General features: G+C 42.5%; 1 protein-coding gene across 1 annotated transcript in view; it reads right to left on the reverse strand.

The window, feature by feature from the left end:
• The window catches only part of LOC307248194 (MAM domain-containing glycosylphosphatidylinositol anchor protein 2), a gene marked incomplete at both ends in the record, with an annotated part of 228555 nt that overhangs the window by 140678 nt on the left and 65257 nt on the right, over positions 1-22620 (reverse strand). The window contains 2 exons of the mRNA XM_080024479.1: positions 4009-4183; positions 15971-16110. Of these exons, the coding sequence (XP_079880605.1) occupies positions 4009-4183; positions 15971-16110 (315 nt within the window). The remainder of the gene's footprint in view (positions 1-4008; positions 4184-15970; positions 16111-22620) is intronic.

The following is a 22620-nucleotide window of genomic DNA, read 5'->3' on the forward strand; positions in this document are numbered from 1 at the left end:
ATTATTATTATTATTTATAACATCATAATAACTGTTATAATTACTATTATTATTATTATTAATAATAATAATAATAATAATAATAATAATAATAATAATAACAATAACAATAATAATAACAATAATAATAATAATAATAATAATAATTATAATATTATTATCATCATGATTATTATTATTATTATTATTATTATTATTATTGTTTTTGTTGTTGTTGCTGTTATTGTTATTACTATTATCATTGTTATTTATTAATTGACTTCTTATACTTTGCAAATGTAAGTATCCCTGTCATACCAATAAAGCAAATTAGAATTGAACTTAATGGAAATAAAGCCATATTTCACCCAAATGAGGTAGAATATACTATAGATACATAGACTTGACTGGTTGTCCATAGTTCATATTCAATGGGGGATCAACTCTGTTTACTTTGGGTGCTAGTTCACCTTATCAAGCCAAGTGGTGATTTACGACAATCAATATGGAATCAATGACAATCACTTTAAATTGACCCTTCATCTCTGACGGATCCTGACGAGAACTGCCTTTTCACAGCGCGTAGATGTTTAAGAGAGAGGTCGCTCGGCTCATCAATAGGGATGTCAACATAATAAAAAGCTTCTCGGCTTAATTAACATTCTCATGAGAGTACCAGCTGGTCTGACTCTCTGGGGACGCCAGCGCCAGCTCCCAATCACAGTGTCATCACCGTTTACAGCTGAATCGTGCAATAGCTTTGTACTGGATTATAAGGCTGCTTTTATGCATTGATTATAGAAGAAGGTACAAAAAAAAAGGGCTTTTGCATGATGTCAGCCTTAGAGCAAAATAATTGACCGGATAATCTCCAATGCAGCTTCTATGTTGGGAACCATTTAAAACATATGAAGAGGAATATAGCCATATCGAAAAAATGTTTTATCTACCTGCATAGCAGCGATGCAACGGTACAGCGGACCCACGGTTCGGTATGTATCACCGTTTTGGAGCCACGGTAAGGGTAGTCCTCCATGAATAACTAGCAGGGCGGCTCTCCCTATAGGCGAATTAGGGTGCCATCCCGGAGAGGGAGCGATCAGGTCGCAATCTGCGCACCTGTCTCCCTCTCCAATAGTACCGACGATGCGGTAATTTTCTTTCCAGCACAAGAACAACTATTACAATGACAACACAACATGAACAACTAAGCATGACATAATTACTGCATACAAATAATAAAAAAATGGTTCAGATAGATAGATAGATAGATGGGGTGCTCGCAATTTGCACGCCAGAACAGTGTGCTTCTTTTATTTTACGTCTCCTTAGGGAACGAAACTGTGCGTAATGGGGACACTTTCTCCATGACTCTGAGGGATGTGGCCATCCCAGGGGATTCTTTTCCGAATGGACACCTTGATTGACTGCACACTTTACAAAAACATTTGACACATTGTACTTTCATCTCGTGTTTCTATTGAAAAGGAAAAAATCAAAAAAATAAATAGACCTCTCACGCAAAAATAGAGAAATGCCGTGCTGCTCCGATGGACCCTGCACGGCTGACGTGGCCGGTGGAGCTACAACAGTGGATTCAAGCAGCACTTACAGCAGCAGCGCCCGTATGCTACGCTCACGCATCCGATTGACTTCCTTACTACATACCCACCTACCTACCAAACTATCTACCTACATAGCCATCTACCTATCTACCTACCTGCCTACCTATATTCCCACCTACCTACCTACATACCCACCTTCCTACCTACGTACCCACCTTCCTACCTACGTACCCAGCTACCTACCTACCTACCTACCTCCCTACCCACCTACCTACATACATACTCACCTACCTACCTACATTCCCACCTACCTACCCACCCACCTACATACCCACCTACCTACCAACCCACCTACCTACCTACATACTCACCCACCTACCAACCCACCTACCTACCTACCTACCTACATACCACCTACCTACCAACATACCCCCCACCAACCCACCTACCTACCTATATTCCCACTTACCTACCTACATACCCCCCTACCTACCTACCTACCTACCTAAATACCCACCTACCTACCAACCCACCTACCTACTTATATACCCACCTACCTACCTACATACCCCCCCTACCAACCTACCCACCTACCTACCTACGTATCCACCTACCTAACTACTTACCCACCTATCTAGCTCTCTTTTTGCCCCTTATTGGAGACACTGCCCACAGCTGCAGAAAATATGCGGCAGAGTCATATCTGCCGGAGGAGGGAGGAGGGATTTTTTGGCATAAAAATGCCCACGATCTCTCTCCCTCTATCACATTATAATTCCACCCCCCCAAACTAGTTCAGTCACACACACACTTCCGTTTGCATTCATTCCGAGTCAACGGATAGCGGTCCTGCTTTTTCAGATTTGAGGAAACATAATGGCTGACGCACAGACGTGTCAATCATGGCCTTTTTTTCTGAATAATAACGAGCAACTTCGGGAAGAAGCAATGTCTGTTTACCTCCATTTATTTGTGCTTTCCCGAATAACTTATTCAGATTGGGGTACATCCCTAATACCTACCTACCTATCTACCTATCTATCCATCTGTCTATCTGTCTGTCTGTCTGTCTGTCTGTCTGTCTGTCTGTCTATCTATCAATCTATCAATCTATCTGTCTATCTTTCTGTCTGTCTGTCTGTCTGTCTGTCTATCTATCTATCTATCTATCTATCTATCTATCTATCTATCTATCTATCTATCTATCTATCTATCTATCTATCTATCTATCTATCTATCTATCTATCTGTCTGTCTATCAATCTATCTAATGTACCTACCTACCTACCTACATGTACCTACCTACAGTACCTTCCTACCAACCTACATCCACCTACCTACAGTGCATGTACCTACTTACGGTATCTACCTACCTACAGTACAGTACCTACATGTACCTATCTACCTACAGTACATGTACCTACCTACAGTACCTACCTACCTCCCTACCTACCTACAATACCTACCTACCCACATGTACCTACCTACAGTACCTACCTATCTCCCTACCTACCTACATGTACATACCTACAGTACCTACCTACATATATCCAGCTACAGTACCTACCTACTTACCTACAGTTCATGTATCTACCTACCTACCTACATGTACCTGCCTACCTACCTACCTACAGTACCTACCTACATGTACCTACCTTGTCCCTACCTACAGTACATATACCTACCTTCAGTAGCTACATGTATGGACTTACCTACCTACATGTGCCTACCCACAGTAACTACCCACCTAAAGGACATGTACCTACATTCAGTACCTACCTACATGTACCCACCTACTTACCTACCTACATGTACCTACATGTACCTACCTACATTACCTACCTACCTACTTATATGTACCTACCTCCAGTACCTACCCACGTACATGTACCTACCTACAGTACATGTATCTATCTACCTACCTACAGTACATGTACCTATCTACAGTACCTACCTACCTACAGTACATGTACATACTTACAGTACTTACTTACAGCACCTACCTACCTACCTACATGTACCTACCTACCTACCTTCCCACAGTACATGTACGTACCTACAGTACCTACCTACTGACCTACATGAACTGTACCTACCTACATGTACCTACCTACCTACCTTCCCACAGTACATGTACCTAACTACAGTACCTACCTACTGACCTACATGTACTGTACCTACCTACTGTACCTACCTACCTACCTATATATCTTGCTGAGCTCCCTGAAAATACCAAACTGCTTCACTGGCTGTTGAGATAATAAATGGAAATGTGCAATGAACAACACCAATTTCTTGGTGGGATATTACCATGTATTACCATGTATTATTATGCCTTAAACAACAATCTTGAGTTTTCCTCAGGTACAGCAGAAGACAAACAGAGAGAGACTAGCCGATGTTAGTCCACAATTTTGCGGTGACCGGCTGTTAGAAACTGGGAAACACTTCGGCCGTGTACTTACAGTAGACGTCCACCCTGATGGATTTGATGGCGGGTGATCCCAAGCCATTCTCGGCCTTGCAGTAGTAACGCCCGCCCTGGGTTCTCTGGATCTTGGAGATGTGCAACGTCTCGTTGAAGACACTCGAGTCCTGGAAACGATCCGACACGCTGCCTGCTGTCTTAGTCCATCGGATCTGGGAAGGAGAAGCGACACAAAGCTGCAGTTACACCAACCATACCATCTAGATCCCAAGGCTAACAAGGGAGATAAACCTTATCAGTTGTTTGCTGGTGCTTCAATCTGGGTGTACACACGGAGGAAATCGGGCACTTGTATGTTTGTAAGTACGTAACAGTGCAAACTAGGTTGACGATGAAAAACCGCAAACAAAGATAATGCCCTTAGCATTGTCTAGAGTAGACAACCGACTCCCTCAAATGTCCCATTTTAATTTTCTTCTGTTTCCCATGAGGCTGACCTCTATCTGAGCCCTCTCAGCTCGAGTACCTTTCGGTAACTGATGAGACCCAGTTAGCCTATGGCATCAAGGGGTAATGAAAGGTGAAACAGTGTAGCTCTCCAACACGAGGTTGTAATTGACTCTCCATCATGTCCCTCTCCTGCTCTCATTAGAGTGTACAGCATGAACAGGTACTGCAACGACTTAGGCCTCAGGGCCGCAGACACAGCACATGGAGCTCTGTTCAATCCCTCACCCTAAATAAGTCACGGATCGACTGGCTTGACCGTCAGAGCCACGAATATCTCTGTCTGGGTCGGGTAAAGCTATGAATTGGAATTCAATATGTGTGAACTGGATGGTGATAGCATACCCTTGGACGCTGATAGCATCCCATTTGATGGCGATAGCATCAGATAGGATGGATAGTATCGCACAGGAGGATGGGGAGTGGATGGTATCTTTGGAGAATGCAGTTCTTCGCTGGCTTTAGGAGGTTTTACCCATGTTCAACTACATGGGTACGGTGGCATTGCAATGCTACCTCACAGCATGGGTCACCTGGGTCCGCCTGGGGCGCTGTTAGCACCGCCTCCGGCGGGTTATCTCCCGATTAGGGGCCTTTCTCTGTGGAGTTTGCATGTTTTCCCCATGCTCACATGGGGTTTCCTCCTTGTAACATCAGTAAGGACCCCCACCAAAAACATGCAGAACATCCTCGTCTGACCAGCGATGTGTCGCTGTATGCTGCCCACTGCTTCTGGCTGCCCCCAAAGAGGAGGGACAAGCCAGGATTGGTTAAAAGCAGAGAACCCATTTCACAGGCCACCATTTCAAGTGCGTGTGTGTGTGTGTTGGTCGCCATCGCCAAGTGAGTGCATGTGTTGTGCCGTGTGATAAATATGAATCTTCTTATACAACCTTAGGTGGCATTTATGGAGAGTTTGGTCATTTTACCAAAGTGAGATTGTAGAAGGGGAAGGGTGAAGGAAGAGTTTGGGGAAAAATGCAACCACTGTATCATATTCCAGAGGCATCCTGAAGCTTAAGGCTAGAGGAAAACAGAGGAGAATTTGCATACAGAAGAATTCAGAGTTTATCATTAGACGAGGCTCTGTCTGGCCTTGGGGTGTTGCTGTTCAGAGAGGGTGAAAAAGTAAAGAACAAGCCTGGAACTCAAAGACTTTGTCTGTCAGACTTTTCTTTTTCATCAACCCCCAACTCTTAAGAAGGGACCACGAGTGCATAACCACATAACTTGCCTGCTGCGATCCTTTTTTTTTTTTTTAAAGGCTTTAAGTGCATTATGTGTACATTAAATATAAATGATTGCATCCAAATACAATGCGAATTTCCATGCAGAGTGGGTCGGATTCAGATGTAGCTAAAGAAAGAGCCGGGGAAACGGTACGAAAAAAACTCAAACTCAGCAACTGATAAACACCGGAGCCCAAACGTAAGTAAATCTCAAGGTCTTACTTATTATATCATCCAAGAAACAGCCTCAGTTCAGCAAAACAAGCCATACCCCCACACCACCCCACCCCCACCCCACCCTAAAAGTTAAATAAGTTATGAACAGAAATTTGATACTGCAAAGTTCTGGAATTCTCTGCTTCTCTTCTTACAGTACTTTGAATCCTCCACAAAGCGACCTGGCTTATGGCGACCTCAGCAGAATTCAATATTCTCTCTTCCCAGCTTATACACCCCCATACATTCCCCCTCTGCCTTGTGTAGAAAAGGAGCTTTGAGTTTTTAGGAAAGTGCCGCTATCAATAAGTGCATTGTTCGAGTGACACTAAGAAGTAGGGTATTCAAATAGCCTTCATATTTTTTAAAAGGGGAGAGTGCTGCTGTTTGTTTCACGCAGCGCTGGACCGCCATTAATAGCTATACTCACCCGAACCCCCGCACCCCGGAGCTATTCTCATTCCTTCCTTTTTTGACTTTTTTTTTACCTCCACCCACAGGGGTAGACCTAAAGAATTGCTGATGAGAACGATTTGACCCTCTGCGCTCTCCTTTGCACAATGCAAACACTGCTGATCAGAGGGGACCCACCGGCTTTGAGCACTATGATAATTATTTTATTATCATAGTTAACCCCAATTATAATTAACCCCAATTATATTGGGGCGGTATTTTGAAGACTGCTTTCTTATCCTTTTGAGCAACATTTTAAATGAAGAAATAGGGAAATGAAGACATATTTTATAATAATCAATCAAATTATATTTATATAGCACCTTTCAAACCAATCGGATGCAATTCAAAGTGCTTTACAAGCAATAGTAGGATGTAAAATGGATCTAGAAACAACCAAAACCCTTCCAATAAAGTTAATTAAACAGGACAACAGATCGATGGGTAGTTAAGATTAAAATAGCTATACATTAAATTTTAATAACCATTTTCATAACTTTATGAACCATTATAACAATTATTATTCATATGCTATTCTAATGCATTTGAGTGAAAATCTTTGAAGATCTTTTCAGTTTCCCATGGGGAAATAAGCAAACGTTAAAAAATTAAATAAAAAAAAAAAAGTGAGACGCAATCGATAGAAAGATCAACATTTGCTTCCATTGGAAGTCAGAGATTTCCCCTCGAAGCACCATTTCGCGCCACACCCCTGCTCGTGCTCGGCACCAGAGCTAAATGGAGCATGCGGTGTGTGTGTGTGTGTGTGTGTGTGTGTGTGTGTGTGTGTGTGTGTGTGTGTGTGTGTGTGTGCTTGCGTGGCGCCGTCAGACAGGGGTGGCATGGCCGAGCACAAGTCCCTCCCTCACCACTGCCTTTCCAATTGCTCGCCATTCTGTTCCTCCCTTTCCGCCCCCGCCGGGGGGCCTGCGTAGCGCGGCGGCGGAGTGTGGCCGCGCATCGCGATTCGACGATCAGAGGAGACAGCGGGAGATCCCAATCTGTCAGTGCACGGCGACGCTACAGGTCCGCGGGGTGTGAAAATAACACCCAGAGTACACACCCAAGCAGGGATGGAGGGATGGAAGGAGGGATGGAGGGAGGGCTGCGAGACATTTTTGCAATGCACCGACGACAATTACGAAGGACTTTTTTATGCTACAATAATCTTTTTTTTTACCGTACAATTTTTTTAATATGCCATTTTTTTAAGAGATCTGTTTTTTTCAAAACAAAATGTACATTTTTTTTTAAGATATTTTATTGCAGATTTTTTTGAAGAAAACATTTTTTTTTAACAATTAACAATAAATACAAGCCCAAAAGAAAATGTAAACAATAAAAAAAATCCAATAATAAAGTGTTATTTTATTGTTTATCTTAAATAAACAATCAACAAGAACAATTTGGAAATACATACAGTACGTACATACAAACCTAAATATTAACACGGCAATTGGGCGCTGATTTTAAAAACTTCAGGCGGTTTGTGAGATGAACCTGAGGTTTCCCTCTTTGATGGACATTCAATTCATATCTGGCAACTCTATTGACCTCAACTGTAGGACAATCACTCCAATCCAATGTCCAAATGCACATACTGTATAGGGGAGCTGTTTATATCAGTGTTGTGGAAGGAGAGGGAGACGGTTAGAATTCGGAACGAGAATATTCCTCATCCAAGATGGATCTCACGTGCCAATGGCTCGGCGTAATGGAGAATATTTCTTGACCGCTGACCTCCCCGACGCGATGAACTGCACACGGCCCGGGAGATAATTAAAATGTTGAAAGGAAAAAAAATGTTGTTTGCTATTTGGTGTGGCTGGCGTGGTGCTCAAACACCGCGGTGTGGACAGAATGGACGGAAGCCAGAGTCCATGACACCGAGGGGAGATGAGGTCACACGGTTCCATCTGCGGAGACTCGACACGCCGCTAAGCTGAGAGTAACAGTAAGAGCTGCTGATGCGGAGTGTGCAATGGCGTGGGAGGAAATCCGAAATGGGAACACGTTTAATGAATGGGAGATAAACGGAGTGAGAAATGTATGGAGATAAGATAGTGGCCGAGGCAAGTCATGTGTGATACGCAAACGATTCGTTTGCGGCGGATTAATCTCTTTAAATGAGTCGGGAGTCACTCCGCCCGAAAGAGCCGTTTGTTTCGTTCGCGACTCGGTGATTGCAGCGAGACTCACACAGACGTTCACAGACTTGACTCTCGATTTGTTAATGAAGAGAGTAGAGAAAGGTGAGTCACGAGTCATGTATGTATAAGCGAGCGAAAGAGCAAGTGAGTGACTCTACTCACAAACAGAAAATAATTACTGAGGATTAAATGACTGTGGAAAAAAAGGTGAAGCCATTTGTCATAATTCATATTTGATGTGACAGAGTAACACTTGGAATGAATAGTTGTGACAGAATTAAATGTTTTTTGTGAGAATTCCATTCACAACTCAAAGCCGAACCGACTCTTCTGACGGTCGTTAAAACCGACTGAATCAAATGAATGAAGAGTCGGACAAATTGAACAACCTTTTCACCGAGTCACTCTCACTCAAGAGCCGAATCGCCGAGAAGAGATTAACTTTTAATCACTATCTGAGACAGGCAATAAAAGGCTGACAAAACAAACTGCAAGATGAGAAAAGTGCACGACAGAAATCCACAGTGGGAATGTTTCTTCAAAATAGAGATAGGTACTGTGCTGGTAAAGTACTTTTTTTTTTTTTTCGCAATAATACGTCTTACTTATGAGTAAGTAAGTGATACAAACACTCAGACAATCATCACTACCAGGTGTAAGAAAACCGGTTTAAAAACAGGGGTGAAATGAAAGGATTTTACATTGCTTTGGGGTATTTTCACTTTGGGGTACATTCGATTTCCTTGAGCGGGTTTTGCAGCTTTTTCTGTCCGTGCATCACGTTTCATTGTTTTCAGTGCGTTTTGTGTGGATTGTTAATGTATTTCAAGTTTGATGGAAGGAAGCAAAGTAGGCCAAAACGCCAAATGAGGAGCGTAAACATGGAGAGAGAGAGAGAGCGAGAGAGGGAGAGAGAAATAAATCGGACTTTGCACAATTTCATTTCACACCCGACAACCTGCTCCAAAGTCAGAAAAATCCTATGCGGCTGAAGTCTTTCCTGCGACCACACCAGCGATGCCATTTTTAAATTTGGAATGTGGCTTTTAAAACACGTGCCTGCCTTGAAGGCACCAATGGACTCATTCTCTCTCTCTTGATGGCCGTAGGAAGAAAAACAAGCAAAAAGCACAACACACGGTGTTCAGGTGAGTGACAAGAACATTAATTTATTTGACAAAGAAAAAAAGAAAGAAAGAAAGAAAGAAAAAGCGGTTGCTGTTGCGATTAGCATTTATGTAGATTTGCGTGTGTGGGCTGCATCTGTCTTTCAATGTGTGTGAGTGTGTATACATACACAAACATACAGTATATTAGTGTGTGTGTGTGTGTGTGTGTGTGTGTGTGTGTGCGCGTGCCTGTTTGTGGAATAATGCAGTGTTTTTCAATCAGGTGTGTCGTGAAAATGTTTCAAATGCCACTTAAAATACATGAATAATGGAAACTAGCTCTCGCGTTGCAAGGTCAAAATCCATCCGTTCCAGGAGAATAGCGGCTCTGTGTCTATTACAATAAGCTCACAAAACAAGTTTCACGTTGAAACTATTCACTATTAGTAGTGATTAAATGTTTGACGCTTTTTTGAGATTTGGTTCCCGACGAGTCATTCAGGAAAAGGAGTCGTTCGATTTAAGATTTACTTTGTTCATTGGATTCAGTCGGTGTAACACACGGTGAGCGAGGCTGGACTTGAGTCAGAAGAATCTCTTCGGCTCAGAGTTTGTTCATTGAATTCTCACAGGAATCATTTAATTCTGTCAAAACGATGTATTGTGGTGGAATGCAAAGTGTAAATAAGTCACAATCACTATGAATAATGACAAATGCTTAAACCTTTGTTGTAATCAGTATTTATTTTCAGTTTGTGAGTCAAAGATTTGCTCTTTTTCCAGAGTGACCCCAGACTCCCGAGTCTTGTAAAAGATGTGTTCGCCACGAACAAATCGGTTGCGAGTCTTGCATTACTATCTATTGTCAGGTCATAATAATAAGCGGAGTTCTATGTGTTTGTGAAGTTTTGTGATTAACAGGGTAGTGGTGTTCCATGGGATAATTCCAGGGTAAAAAGTGTGCCCTGGCAAAAACCTCAGCTGGGAAACACTGAGTTAGTTTCACCCCGAGCCCCTCCGTGATGGAGCCGGCGCACTGGCTGGACACGGTCCAGAGACTCTGTAAGCACTGAGGCCCAGGGGGAGTCCGGGTAATTTCAAGAGTGCGCATATTGATAGACATGAGTAGAGAAATTGGGAGAAGTCCCTGCCAGCCGTGGCCACCATTTGGCGAATTGTTATGGCCTTTTTTGTGCAGCTGGTGTTGTGCTTGGCACGACGCGTCTCTGTCTCTGTCCATATCCCATTTGGGGGAATGAGATTGTGCGTGTACGGTGATGACGGAAAAAAAAAAACGAAAACTTTTTTGCTATTTGCTAATGCAAAACAAACTGAGGCGGTTTAAGACGACACCGTATCGTAATGCTGCGAACTGGGGTCTCAGTCGGTGCGAGGTAAAGGGGGATTCTGAGTTCCTTATTGGGGAGATAGATATGGAAATAAAACTGGAGGATGAAAAAAACTATAAAATTGAACAACCGAAATACAATTTTGCCGAAACACAAAAGGGAATAGTGAATTTGGAGTATGACATTTGAACACGCAGGGAGGATTGACATGGATTTCCAAAGAAAAGATGAAATGTTGTTCTTAACTTGTAAGACTTCCCTGATGAAGTTGCCCTGAGTCTCGGGGCAATGCTAGCGGTGAAAAGTTTGTCTCTTTTTGGAGATTCGGCCCTTTACGAGTGCCTCGGTAAAAGGATTTGTTAAATTTGCCCGAATCTTTGTTTGTTTGATTCAGTGGGTGTAACGAGAGTCAGAAGAGCCAGTTCGGCTCGTGAATGAAATTCTCACAAGAGTCATTTAATTCTGTCAAATGTATTTATTATTTATTGGTATTTAAGTGTAAATCTGTCACTTTTGATATAATTGCCTGCTGATACAAATGCCTTCAACTTTTTTTTTTCCACATTCATTGTCATTATTTTCTCTTCGCGAGTAGAAGATTCACTCATTCATCCGTTCATTCTCTGGAGTCGGGTTTGAGTTCCGTCGGAGCAGCTCTCGACTCGTTCAAAAATATTCATTCAGTTCTCGACGGACGAATGGCCGTGAGCGCCGCATAACTAGTCAACACCGCTGGACGTGGCATCCAGGATCACCCCGCCACCACGTCCCGAAACCCGAGAGGGGCGAGGTGGACGCCTCCAAAATGTCCAGGGAAACACAGCGTGATGGGACGGGATCTGAGCGGGTACCATAACGACTCGGATTCAAAGGAAATCCTTCCTCCCCTTCTGCAGCCACAGAGGCCCTTTGATCACTTTCTCTCCGTCCCCCCTCTCTCTCTCTCTCTCTCTCTCTCTCTCTCTCTCTCTCTCTCTCTCTCTCTCTCTCTCTCTCTCCCGCTCTCTCTCTCTCTCTCTCTCTCTCGCTCTCTCTCTCGGAGGAAATTCTAATTAAGAGAAGGAGACGGTGAGACGACGACCGGAGGAAATGAGTGATGTCGCCGCGCCTTTAACTCATTTAAGAGGCCTCACCTTTTTCATTGGAAATATAATAATCGATGGGCCCTTTGCCTCCACATCCAGGGAGGAAGTGCAGCGCGCTTAATGGTTTCTGTGTATTGATCAAAAGGCAGATTGTATTAATTCATGTAAATTACATCGGCCCCGTCGTTCTTTTCATATGACCCCAGCGATTCATCATTAATTGAATAACAGATAACTTGATCGACAGGAAATGAATCGACTTGACATGTAGCGATTGAATGAGAAATAAAGTGATCATGGCATAATATATATATATATATATATATATATATATATATTATACATATATAATATGTATAAAAAGTACAATAAGGGCTCTTCAGCGAGTGTTGGATTTTACTGTTTTGACACCTGAAATGCACACAATAAACCCATGTGCTAAGTTTTCTTCTGACCTGCTTTGTCTTTCCTCCTAATTACTGTTTCTTTCTCATTTACTTCCTCGAATCCTAGACACACATGAACATTCACCATGGGTTTCCTACACTGTTGGCCAAATATGGCTGCTTTTTAAGAAATACCTACAGCAGTCAGACCTGGACTAGATTATAATAAGAAGCCTAAACAGAATTTGGCAACACTTAGGTGCTTGTAATAAGCGTTAATAGTTAAAAGTTAACTTGTAAAAAGTTAATAGTTAATAAGGTCCTCATAAGATGCTTATTCATAATTATAATAGAACATTATTATTGTGTTAATATTACTATAAAAGTGTTAATAATGGAATTTATTAGCAGTTAACAATGCACTTTTAACAGCTAACAATGCTTAAAAAAAAACAACAAAAAAAAAAAACATGCATAGAATTTGAGGCGCATATTAAGGGTGTTCTTGATTAGTCGGCATCGCTGTTGCTTGGTGATGATACTGTAAGTTAACTGCTAATGAATGCTATTGTTACCTGCTAATAAATGTTGTTATAAACACTATAGGCTTATTAGCACATGATACAAACATAGTTTACTGTTAATTAACGCTTGTACAGGCTAATTAACACATAATACAAGCAGAGTTAACTGTTAATAAGTTCATAGTTAACTGCTAATAAATGTTGTTATAAACACTTGTAGACTTATTAGCACATGCTACAAGCATAGTTAACTGTTAATAAATGCTTATATAGGCTAATGAACAGATAATACAAGCAAAGTTAACTGTTAATAAGTTCATAGTTATATGTTGAAAAAATCTGTTATCAACACTTATTAACACATGAATAATGTTAATGAGCATCTTACGAGGACCTTATTAACAGTTAACTAACACCTATTATGAGTACCTTATTATCAAGCATTACCCAGCATTTAAAACCCTTTTTCAGGTTATGAAACCTTTATTGTTATTTCTGGATGTTCAGGCTAGAACTAGTTTATTTCACTGCTTGTTATTCAAACCTGCCACGGTTTCTCTGGAGCTTTTCACTAGAACTGGGGAGATGTGCTCTCGCTTTCTTGTTTTTGTTCATTTTAACATTTTGCATGTTTTGGTTCCACGTTCCCATTCTAATTAGACTCCATGACTCTCATTGTGAATCCTCAGCCGTAAATAATGGACGGATTAAACTTTTAAGCTGATTTAGCGCAGAGTTCCGTGGCTCATATGGCATCTATGGAGAGCTATTAGCACAAAAAGAAAGAGAGAGCAAGTGAGAATGAGCTGGAAATATGGTGAAGACATTGTCACTCAATAACACTGAAACATCAAGTAGGCAGAGTAGGTCGGGTTAGAAAGGGGTTTAAAGGTTTTTTCCCTGATGATAGCAGACATTTTTAGATTTTCAATATCATCGGCAGGGCCCGACAATAAGCCCAGGGCAACCAGATGTCAACTATCCTGTACTTTTTCGTATGTTCATGGCTCTGTATGTTTAGAAAGTGAGAATGTTGAAATCTGGACGGTAATTGTATTAAATCAATCAATTACAAAATGATTACAATTTTGGCAACCATTTTGTCTGTCTTGGCAACCAACAGCTTGTGCCAAAGTGCTGCTCATGCAAAAATGTGACTCACCGCATCAAAAGCCGCCATCTAAAATCGCGCATTTCTAAAATGGCCGGGAGCAGCCAAATAAGTTGAAAAAACCTTTCTTGAAGGAAAATTCGATTTTTTCAGATTCGTGTTCCTTTGTGTTTTTTTTGATCTCTCAAGGTATTTTTAAAACCGAGTTTGATTTATAAATAGTAGAAAAATGTTAAACCGTGGAGTTAAATATTACCGTTAGATTACATGGGGAAACGCAGTTCACTTACTAGACGCTGAACAGCGCTGAATAACGCAGATCGATGGTTTCCTTTAAAGCGACCATCCAGGTGAAGATCATTGATATTTGATGATCCAGATCATCAAATATTCCATGTGATGTGAAGTCACAATGTGAAACCGTTTTGATAGAATTCAGCCTTTAAATCGTACTACTCTTGCACACACGGAGCCACTGTTGTGAAACGGCGAAGAAGAACAACCCTTCGCGTCACGCACCTACGTTACTTCCATAAACAGACAGTTAAAGCGCAGCACGGGGGTGTTTAGATCTCACTTGTCCGTGAAAACCTTCTTCTCCGCATCTTTATGGATTATGCAAAGCGTTTCGGACCTTAATCTGACCAGTGCGATAGATCCAAGTCAGTGTTAGCAGCGCGTGCTGGACTTCATTTTCCACGATGATAGTCAGTTCTCTGACAGCGACGCAGAGAACGACAGCGACGCTGAATCTGATATTACTCCAGACTTGGAGGACATTTCAAACAGCGGATTTTAACCTTAATGTGACGATGAAACGGAATATTTTCTAGAACCACCGGAGGAGACCGACGATACGTCCGTTGTTGTTACAATGGAAGAACTTGATGACGTGATGAAGTCTGTTGAGGTTGGTGACAGATTTTCAGATTTCAGACTGGGATTTGACTCATAATATTGATAGACACTACATTTTGTTGTGTTGTCTGTACTTTTAAACTCCAAAATAATTCCACTTTTATAAAACATGTATATTCTTACTGTTAAATAAAAGCTTTTTGAAAAACAAAATTAGTTGTGTGTTGTTGAGCTGTTCGTGATTGGCCCATTCGGCAGTACGTTAAGTAGCCATGAGGCTTTGTTTTTCCACTTACCCCATTTGCACTCTGGGAGCTGGCTGAATGAACCTGGTGTGGGTAAAACTTTGGAGGTGATTATCTCAGAATCACAGTTTGCCACACCCTTGTCATTAACAAGTCAGAGCTTTAAAAATATTTGCTTGATTTGCACAAGTGACAACTTGTTTGGAAGCTGCTTCTCCACTTTCAAATGATGCAAAAAAAACAACTCTAAAGCTGCTAAATGACCCTAAAGTACGCCGTGGGTCACAAATGTTCATTGAAATTTTACAAAACCCAAAAATAGGACCAGGGCCCGACACCAATTTCTAGAAGTGGTCACCAAGTTGGCAACCATGCATCAGCTGTTGGTTGCCAAGATTTACAACATGTTTGCAAAATATTAATCATGATCCATATTTCATTATTCCCACTTTCCCAACATACAGAGATGTACTGTTTTTGTCTTTTTTTTTTCAACAGAGCAACCAGACCAAAATATTTGAATTTTTTTTTCGTTTTAGTATTATTTGGCGGTTTTCTTTAGATATTTGGTTGTTTTTGCACATTTGACTATTTTTGTTTTACTATTTCAGACCCTTAAGCTTTTTTTATGCAAATTCTCTGTTCAGCAGCCATGCACCGATCTTTACCGCAGCAAATTCGTTGTGTATGAAAATGTACTGGGCCAAATCAACAGGTCCTGATTCTAACAATTTGGGATTTGTCTGTGGTGTGAGTGGGCGGCTGAGGTGTCCTTACCTGAGGCCGGGGGTGTCCCGTCACCAGGCAGGTGAGCTCCAGGGTCTCCCCCTCTCGGATGGTGTACACCCTCTCCGTGTGCCTCTCCTCCTCCACGTTGCAGGCGTGGCCCGAGTGCACGATGCGGACAGAAGGGGGCGCTGTGGAGCCAGAACAGAGCATCGGCGTTAACATTCGGGTCATTTTTTGCCCTAAATAACGGCCCTCTCAGCCTCGGGGTGGACTGTGCACTGGAGCTGATGAGGTCCAACATGAACAAATAAAAGGGATTTCTGGAGACAAAAAGGAGGACGACAAAAAACCTGGCGATGGACGACGACGATCTGTGTCTGTTCCACAAATTCCTTCAGTGGAATGCAAAACAAACGCAAACCCGGAGGTTGAGAAATTCACGACGTCTCCGAGGACTCCGATTTAATTCTGTTTTTTTCTTCATTTCCGTCATTGTTGCATTTATTGACCTGATGCAAAGTCAATTACATGTCCCCTTTACCTCGTCTGAGCCTCCAAAACCACCTCCTATAATCCTTATTGTGGTTTAAGAGTAAATAGGCTTTGAGAGGAGGAGGGGTGGGGGTTATTGAAATAAGAGACATTGTTTCTCGTAATGAGCGTGCGGAGGCCGTCGTGCCGCAAAAAACCGTCCATTCATCCCTTTCAGTTTCGGTTTCAGTTTCAGATTGCTGTTTTCCTTGACCTCCATCTGCTCTATTTCCACACTCTCCCTCTCCGCTCACGTTCCTTCCTTTAGAACCGGCGTCCCTGTTTCCAACTTGTGCAATAAGATTGAAATAATAATTTGACCGGATATGCATGCATACACCGCCACCCGCCGTTATTTTCTGTGGCCATGTGGGCGACAAAAGTGTAACTTTTTCCCCCGCTTTCCAGTCACTTCATTACACTTTCCAAAGACACAATCGGTAAGGTTGGACAACAGCGCCCCCCCCCGAAGGGGAGCCCTGGAAAGGACACCGACGTCGCCGAGCGCGGCCGCTCTTCCTCGACGCAGCGGCTCCATTTCCTCAACGGGCGTGCGCAACACGACACATTGTACCGCCGAGGCAAAGAAGGGAGCGGGTCAAAAGAAAACGCTCAAGTATACCCAAAAAGGGCTCAATAAACAAGGAACTCTTTTTCAAAGTATGTTGTTGCGATGGACAACAAAGCAAATTGAACAGCACGGCGAGAAGCTGGAATGGTCACGATGGCCGATGACTTGATGGGTAATCAATGCTCTATATTGTAGAATAGAGACTTTTTAATCACATATAATTGTACGGGTCATTTGGACGTGTTAAAGTCAAAAGTATGTTTCTCAATGGAAGTCGATGGAGAAAACCCGAAACCTCTGTTCTCCACACAGTGGCTGCAGAAGCTTCTTGTAAAAGTGATGATATGGACTTACAGTACACCGCGCTAAAGGTCATGAAGCGTAAAATGTTGGATAAAAACTCCCGTCTCGCTTTAAGGCTTTTACTGTTGCGGCAGAGGCTTCACTGCGTGAGGCTCCGCCCTCACACAGAGCACGTTTCCGTGCCCCCCGGGACAATGAAATAAAGATGGCAGACGGAGACATCTCAGACCAACGGCGCTCTCTGGAAAGTGAAATTAAAAACCAAAAGGCCGGCTGACTGGTTTGGGGCGGTTTTAAGCGTCTCCGATTCTTCGCGGCGCGAAGGGATTAGCGAGAAGGTCGGCGGTAAAGTCAATTAAGTTTGGGCATCGTCCGAATCTGAATAGGGAGGGGAGCGTGAATCGGCAAAGACGATGACACAGGACACACTCATAGATGGTACATCTACAGTACGGCTTGTTTTCCTCTTAACGAAGGTGGGTGTGACTCTCCGGGCGAGGGCTCCTGTGCCTGTGGACCCTCCACCTTCCTTCTCCACGCTAATGCGAATGCTAACGAGCCCAGCGCCATCGCAAACGCTGCCGCTACGCCACCCTTTCCCTCCCGGTGACCGAAGAGTCACAGTGTTCCGTCTCCATCCCTCCCATCCCCGCCCTTCTCCTCCCGAGCGTCATTAGCTTACTGCTCCCGCGGTCGCCGTGGCGATCAGATCCGCCTCAAATCCTACAAAGACTGATGAGCAGCGGTAAGTCTGTCCACTGTATCGCTGGGAAGGAAACACCGACGGCTGCCAGGGAACAATGATCGCCCCGTCTCTCCCCCTCCTCCCCTTTCGGTCTCGGCCTTCTTGGTTTGTATTTCTCCTCGTCCTCGCGTTGGTGGATGAACCCGCCAATGGGACGTTCCAGAGGTGGGGGGGTGGGGGAGAGGGGGTTGCTGAAAAAGGAGTGCCATGCGTGGCTGCCACCTAAAACAAAAAAGGAGGCTTAGGAACATGGAGAACCCCCGGGCGCCGGAGGGACGTGCCGCTGATGCCGTTTACTCCAATAAGCTTGCGTCTCCGCTGGCCGTGTGCAAGCTAGCTGGCTAGCCCTGGAGGAAAAACGCCAGTAATGAATTGTCCTCCACTTGTAGTGCCAGCAGCATTACTACAACCCACACAGCAAAACACACAAAATGTACACGCACACACACACACACACACACACACACACACACACACTTGAGATCAACCAAAACACCGAAAGCATGTGCATAAGGAGAGAGTGCCGTCACGGGAGAATCTTCACTTTAGCCTCAAGTACCAAAGTGGAAATGGCCGTCATTACGCCACAACCCTGTTTGTGATAAAAACCTCTCGTTCATACGTAAGCACTTGCTCAAGATTGTGTGCGGTCCGCTAAGAGAGGCTCCAGCTCCGGCTCCAACCTCCTTATTTATACCTGGGGATTTTGGGGTTGTCATGGCAATGGTAAGGGCTGCAGTCGAGAAATAGATTTAATAAATAAATAAATAAATAAATGGTCCTGGTGGCGGGAGACTCTGGATAAACACCATTACTAAGCCAAGATAACCCTTACAGCAAGTACTTTATTCTTCATAAATAGTAATAATAATAAGAATATATTTATTAAATAAATAATAAAATAATAATACATAACCTCAAACTTTTTTTTAAACCCTTTTTCGATTTTTAATTATTTTTGTTCATTTTAGGTTTACATTTATTGTTTATCATTCCATTGTTAAATATAGTATAGGCCCAATTTTGATTTTAGTTCAGTTAATTGTTTTATTTTCAGGTTTATTGGTAATTGTTTGGCTCATTTTTAGGCGAGAAACCTTTATTTTTTGAGTTGTATGCGAATTTGGGGCGCGAGGGGTTCGGGGTGTGAGTGACAGATGAACGCCCAACTTACGAATGCCTGTACTTGCGTTCCGGCCTCAGTAAAGCCTATTGTTTTAAAAAAATCAAGTTGAATACAATGGTTTGTACTCACGGAATAGTTTCCTCGATCCTGAAAACACTGTGCGTTTTCAGCGTTTCGTCGGCCCAAAGGAGAACAACGCCTCGCCTTTGTCGCTCTCTCTCTATTTTTCTCTCTCTCTCAATTATGAATACTGAACTGTAATGTAGTTACATTTATTATTATAATTATTTTTTATATAAATAAATAATTTATTATTGTTAATTCTTTATTATGATATTTAAGATATTTTAGGTAAAATATATACTATATACTGAGACAAACATTTAACTAATTGACGCTGGATGTGAATCATACGTAATTTTTCCGACTTACATACAAATTCGATTTACAGACAAACTTTAAAACGGAACTCATTCGTATCCCGGAGACTGCCTTTATTATTTAGTCGTTTTTGTTTTTTTTACCTATTTGGGAAATCAAAATCACAATTAGAGTTTGAATCACCTCTTCTATTCATCACCAATGTCACAAGTGTGAAACCAAAGGTTCATTTTGTCTGTCTCTGGAGCACTTTGAATTCAATTACATTTTGCACAGCTGCATTATTATTGATTAAGATTTAGCCTTTGACTTCTTTTTGCATCAAACTCTGATAATACACAGATACAATGTGATGGAACCATGCTGTGACCCCCAGGACGGGGAGAAGGTAAAATCTGTCTCGATCTAAAGAGCCATGACAATCACCACAGCTGAGAAAACAAGGTCTGCGTGCTCGCGGGCGCGCGCGCACACACACACGCACACACACACACACACACACACACACACACACGCACACACATGGAGGAGCCAGAGGCTTGAAGTAGGACTCTCGGGTGACTCTTTCATTTCCTGCCACAAAGTGACATCATTTCCCCCAGCGCAGGATTAGTGTGTGTGTGGGTGGGGAGTAATTAGCAAGAAGGAGGGAGAAAAAAGACCATTTGAAGGTGTTCATTTGTCCATAAATTGCCTCCACTTATTAGTACTGTGTGTGCATGAGTGTTTGTCATTAAAATTCTGCTGATCTGTTCATTTCCCAGTTCGGCAAGTTGCAATGGAAAGTCATTCAGTTTGGTTGGTCTTAAGCCGACCTTTCACCTCTAACCAATCACGTTTGTCGATAAAGAAACCAGCCCCGCCCCCTCCCCCCTGGACAGGTTGTAAACCCACTAAACACACACACGGAGCAGAGATGGAGCTGCAGCGTCCAGAACTCTGAAGCGAAACAGAAAGATGATGTAATGTCAACAGGGACACATACTTCCATAGTTTGGTGGGGTTTTTTTCTATTTAAGTTCCGACCCGAAGTAGACGGTCAAAACCCTCCCGACGAACATAGACAACACCACAAACATTATTATTTATTTTGACCTAATTGCCATATTTATTTTGTTTTGGATTTGATCAAAATTTTATTCAAGTGAAATGTCAATTAAAGCATCTTCACAAACATGAATGAATTCATTTCAAGTAGTAATATTCCTAATTGTATTCATTTATTTTTTTAAAAACGTTAACTGACGGGACTTATTTTATTTTTAATATTCAGTAAAAAATATTATACATTTACATACCTTGATGATATCATTCTCTATATAGCCTGCCTATCAATTGTTTTTAAGCTATAATCACTTTAATAATATTTGACCGGAATCTCTTCCATTTGTCCGGGCCATTGAAATCTTCCAGGATGCTAGGTTCAATGGAAGTCGGGTGGAGGTTAGGTGGAGGTTGGGTGGAGATTAGGTGGATGTTGGATGGAGTTTCGGTGGAGGTTCAATGGAAGACGGGTGGAGGTTAGGCAGAGGTTGGTTTGAGATTAGCTGGAGGTTAGGTGGAGAGTTCATTTTTATGCGTGTGTGTAAGGATCAAACATCTCCTGCTGGAGCGTGGAGCTGTCTCTGGACGTAGTGGAGGTTGGGTGGAGGTTGGGGTGTGGGGTGGAGTTACAGCTTTATCCACTACTGCCAATGGAGATTAAACTGGATTTGGCTGAAAGCAGCCGTGTCACTGTGGCGACCGAGGAGGAGGAGGAAGAGGAGAGGAGGAGGTGGTGGTGGTGGTGGAGGAGGAGGGTGGGGGCTCTTGGCAGCGACCAGACAGTCCAAATTTGAGAAACAAATAAATGTGCTGGGAAAAAAAAAAATCTCAACAGCTGGGGCTCATTCATGCTGTGGGCGTCAGGAAAGAAGCTGGGAAAGAGAATTTGAAGGAGATAAAACCCCCGTCCTATATAATATAATATATCCCACATGCTATAATCTAACATACAGTATATTCTGTCATCACTCACAGTTATGAGGAAAGTATCTGGTGGTGTTATAATTGGGTCTGGGCATACTTATATTAAGGGCTGTTGCAAATTTTAGTTAGTTGACTTATTGTCATATAAATAACAGCAACTGGCAATTATATATTGTCTTTTTTTGGTCACATCATATACCATCATATACCACTATTACGAGCTATAGCTGTCTAGGGAATGGCAACCCTGTATAGGGTTGCCAGTTAATTTGCCCCAACACGACTGATGGAAACTGATGGAAACTGATGGAAACTGATGGAAACTGATGGGAGTTTACATTTTATTTAACGCAACATTTCCAAGAGCTTAAAATTCCCCTGAAACTTGGATGGAAACACATCATTGTGAAACCGAACCAATTTTGCTTTTAAGTAATTGAATTAATGAATGATGAGACAATTATGTTATAATGTTTGACAGCTTTAACTCATATACACAACAATTATAAAACCTTTAAAATATCAACCATCGCCCTTGGCGATGCTCAATACGTGTGAAACTGTGTGGAAAATATATTATTCTTTTGCTTTTTATCCTTTCTCACACAATGCATTATGGGTAATGCTGTGACCGTGACATATCTTTCCCTACGTGACCGTCCATCCATCCATCCGTGTGTGTGTGTGTGTGTGTGTGTGTGTGTGTGTGTCTGTGTGTGTACATGTCTGTTTGTGTGTGTGCAAGTGCTGCCTGAACTTGGTTGCCAGTTCAGCAGAAAGCCTGTATTATTACATCAGGGTTTGTCAGAGCGCATCGATTACGCTCCGCAATGCACTCGCACATAAAGCAGAGCGGGTTATGGATCAGAGCACCGCACTATCAGCACAGATCATCTATCACCCCCTGTGTGTGTGTGTGTGTGTGTGTGTGTGTGTGTGTGTGTGTGTGTGTGTGTGTGTGTGTGTGTGTGTGTGTGTGTGTGTGTGTGTGTGTGTGTGTGTGTGTGTGTGTGTGTGTGTGCGTGCGTGCGTGCGTACGCTGGAAGACAAAATCCCACACCCACAGACATGAA

The sequence above is a fragment of the Zeus faber genome (genome assembly GCF_960531495.2).
Source record: "Zeus faber genome assembly, chromosome: 2".
Classification (NCBI taxonomy): Eukaryota; Metazoa; Chordata; class Actinopteri; order Zeiformes; family Zeidae; genus Zeus; species Zeus faber.